Source organism: Garra rufa, chromosome 14 (genome assembly GCF_049309525.1).
Source record: "Garra rufa chromosome 14, GarRuf1.0, whole genome shotgun sequence".
NCBI classification, from domain to species: Eukaryota; Metazoa; Chordata; class Actinopteri; order Cypriniformes; family Cyprinidae; genus Garra; species Garra rufa.
The window spans coordinates 37,855,995-37,860,015 of NC_133374.1; the positions used below are offsets into that span (position 1 = coordinate 37,855,995).

Sequence of the window (4,021 nt, forward strand, 5' to 3'; positions counted from 1 at the left end):
CGCTCACAGACAGAAGTTCCTGCAGGACTTTGGAAAACAGGAAACCAACAAGAGATTCCTGCAGTACTCTGAGGGAGTGAGACATGTTTTAGATTTATTTTGAAGCCACACCTTAAACCAGTCTCCTCTGTCTAGGGCTTTTACTGTTTATAGTATACAGTATGTAATCATTTATTAATGTTTCCATCACTCCTGCTTATGTTCAGGTGGAAGTGGACTGGGAGAAAATCCAGGCTAAAATTGAAATGGAGTTTGCTAAGGAGCGGGAAAAAGCAGCCAACTCATCCGTCAGAAGCAGTGTGTCCATACGCCGATAAAAACACAGCCCAGGTAATTCAGATAAACTGAGACCTGGATCCCACTGAACAAACAGAGATCTCCAACTCTTCAACACTAACTGTACACCGTGGCTCATTATTAAGATGAATTCATATCTTAGCCTGTTATCAGACTTCACAGCTGTTATTTATATCCTATTATTTCATGATTTTGTAATGAATGCATTTTTATAGTAAAAGTTTGATTTATGTATATTCAATAAATGCAGATTTAAAATAAAACTTGCATTGGTGAGTGAATAAGCACTGTTTCCACCTAACATGCATTTTTAGTGATGACTGATTGATGACTGACTGACGGCTGAAGGTCTGGAATTAATGGCAGCTTTCATTGGCCAAGGCCCTCCCATAATGCCGTTTGACCGACATGTCAAACAACCAATCACAGTTAATTTCACTCAGCGTCACGTTTCGGTGCGTGGAAATGCCCCCACAACAACAGACTGGCGTGCAACAATTCAGTCATTGAAATAACCAGCATTGAAAGTTAAAGAAAAAGAGGGAGAACATTCCTGAAGTGTTTCCAGTTAAGTGTACAATATGCATCAGACGTTTAGCCAACGTTCTGTGGGCGTGACGTCTGAGGCTTAGACTATAAATTGCCTATCTACTCCAGCGTTTGGTCTACATCTTTGTTCTTTCCATGTGATGTCCTCATGTTCCCATTTGCCTCCAAAGACTGCCTGAGTTAAAGATTTGAAAAATATATCTTAACATTTTTAGAGTTTTCACTGCAACCTGTACATATATATTTACATCTTAAAGGTGGCATAGAATGGAAAACTGTGTTTACCTTGGCATAGTTGAATAACAGTTCAGGACATGGACATGACACACCATCGTTTCCTTCTTCTTATATAAATCTGATGTTTGCAAAAGACCACCGAAAAATAGGTCAATTCCAACATATACCCGACTGTTACGCAATAGTCCCGATCGTTAATAGTTACACCCCAACATTTGCATCGGCCAATCATCAGTACATCAGTACATGTCCCCCACTGAAGGGACACGGTTAGCTTACTGCTAGCGCTAGCCTGTTACATTGCAGTACATAAGATTTCACTTTCCACATAAACAGAGAGATGACTGCTGATGATGGCCAATGATTTACAGATCCTGAGCATCACTAAAGCATCTAAACTTGTGTCGCTGCAGTATAACCTTACACAGCGATCACAATACTGAGAGTAAAATGATCACGATTTCAAAACGGCAGATTCAACAAACCACATATTTAATGCGGTTAGAGCTCCATAATTAAATATATATTTCCTCCATGTGTTTCCTTACAGCTGTGTGAGAGCGAGCTGCTCTGTGAGACAGCCAATCAGAGCAGAGCTCCTCATTATTATTCACAAACCTTCCAAATAAGGCAAAAACAGAGCATTTCATTCTAGGGACAAATCCTAGGGTTGTAAAAGGACTTGTAAAACCGTTTCTGGAGATTTTTTCCCTTTCCTATGCCATATACCTTCTATTTAGATATAAGAGAACAATTTAAAATATTGTATCAATGCATTCTATGGCACCTTTAAAAATTTGTGTTATAGGGTTCCATGACACTTTAAGTGCCTTTCCTGGTTGCATTGTTCTTCAATATCCTCAACTGTATTGTCGGTTCTCACACTGTTCTGTAATGCCTTGTAATTGAGTTCATCCAATATAATGAAGAAACTAAACAATATAGAAATTAAGAATTAAATGTATCCTACAGGGATATCTGCAGATCTCAGATTTTCACTGGAAGATATATGAAAACTACATGAAAATGTCCATCAAGACAAACTTTATATTGGCTTAAAAAAAGCCTATCCAGAAAGTTTGAAGTAGTTTAAAAAACCTTTAAGTTTAAAGTGTTCTGGGTGGTTTTATAACAGCGGCAGAGCTTGCATCAATGCTGTTTATTCTCGTGCACAAAAACAGATTCTGTATTCATCAAAAAGAGTCTGAATATGCAAGGAAATACAAACTCAGAATTTTAAATAAATAAACTTTGTTTTATTTTTACTTTGTGTCTTTGCTGCTGACCTTCAGTAATTAAATTCCAACGTACAAAAAAGTCAGCGCAGCTGAAAGGTGCGTCATGTCTGTTAATGGTGAATTAGGCTGGCCAACCGTCTCATGACAATTTGTAACTATTTTAAGGTTTGGCAAACTGGCAACGAATGTATCTCATATATTTTCATGTGACGACCCGCCAATGCCCCACTGAGAGTTTGATTTAAGGGAGTGGCTTTTTTACATTTTTTTTTTCTTTAGAAAGACATTTCTAAACTCTTAATTGAGACATTGAACATCTGACGTTGACACTGAGCTTGTGAGAAGGATAAAACTGAAATTGTCAGCATTACATTTAAATAACATCTCATATCAACATTCAAATCTGACAGCTCTTATAAACTGTGCTTTTTTCACCCGAAGCTAAAAGCTATTCTTCAAGTTGTTCCAGCTATATGCATTTATCCTATTCATTTGAGCAGTCCATCTCTTTTTCGTGCAATAAGACCAGCAAATAAATGACATTTGTAATCAACACTGTTTGAGCAGACGGTCCACAAGTTTACTCAGATCAGTTACATAGCCATTTTAGCACACATTATTTCAAAAGACTCACTGTAAGAGCCAAACCTGAGTATAAAAATGTCATTTTTGTAAATATGAATGCATTAGCTGTTCCAGAATCAATTCAAACACAAAGAGTTACTTATAGAGTGTTTCTAGGTCCTTTAGGTGTTTGCAATGTTGCTCGTCTTTCCTCCATCGCACCTGTGTCTGAGTTCAGATCGTCTCCATTCACCTCCATCATGATCTCCTCATATGTGGGCAAATAATTCACCTCCTCGTACGTTGGAAGCAGCAGCACCGGGGAGCTGAAACCCCCCGCGAGGGAGTCCTGGGACGTGTGTCCATTCAGAAGCGAGGGCTCCTCGGGCGTCTGACGGCGGGGACGCGGACATAAGACACGCTGAATGAAATAACCCACCACGAAGAGCAACAGCAGGATGAGCAGTCCCGACAGCTTACGGACGAGCCATTCCACATTGTCCAGGAAAGTGTGTTGAGGACGCTGACGGACGGATGTGATGCTGCTGCTGCTGTTCTGAGTGCAGCATCGCTGATCTTCCTCACACTGGATCTCTGCACAACTCCGCACAGCTTCACAGGAGAAACCAATAAACCCGGACGCAACGCTCAGCAATGTCCTTGTTCTCATGCTTCTACCATCAAGTGGTCTGGTGAAGGTAGAGTCTGTTACAGTCTAACACAGAATGTCATCCGAGATAATTAGTTACAAAGCACACCGGAGCGACGATCCCGGACGAGCCCCCATCCAGATGTTCGGAGATAAGAGTTGTGGCGCTCACTTATTGGAAATGAAAATTACAGATCAATGTAATAAAAACACTCCCTTCCTGTCGTGAGGTAATGTCATTGTCTCTCAGTCAGTTCAGTTTAGTGTTCTTCCCACCGTTGCTCATAATTCACATCCTCAGAATGGAGCAGGCGACTTCAGAAGCCACCTGATTAAAAATGCATGGCACTGTTTCTCTGTGGGTTTCAATAGACCCATTATAGCCAGAACCAACTCAAACTAAACCCTCCCGATGCTCTCGCATGGCTGGAGCAAAGAAAGCAACAAATGACTTATGAGATATTTCACATTATACAGTTCATGTTAC

At 40.2% G+C, this 4,021-nt stretch overlaps 2 protein-coding genes across 2 annotated transcripts in view; one reads left to right on the forward strand and one right to left on the reverse strand.

Annotated features, from left to right (window-relative positions):
- The window catches only part of ift80 (intraflagellar transport 80 homolog (Chlamydomonas)), a 51,277-nt gene extending 50,717 nt beyond the window's left edge, over positions 1 to 560 (forward strand). Inside the window, exons 19-20 of the mRNA XM_073817982.1 lie at positions 1 to 76; positions 207 to 560. The exon at positions 1 to 76 is cut by the window's left edge and continues 48 nt beyond it. Of these exons, the coding sequence (XP_073674083.1) occupies positions 1 to 76; positions 207 to 317 (187 nt within the window). The 3' untranslated portion in view covers positions 318 to 560. The remainder of the gene's footprint in view (positions 77 to 206) is intronic.
- Positions 561 to 3,045: 2,485 nt separating this feature from the next.
- Positions 3,046 to 3,555, reverse strand: LOC141284425 (uncharacterized). Its single transcript, XM_073817403.1, has one exon. It carries the CDS (start codon positions 3,553 to 3,555, stop codon positions 3,046 to 3,048), a length of 510 nt encoding a protein of 169 aa, XP_073673504.1.
- Positions 3,556 to 4,021: the final 466 nt, after the last annotated feature.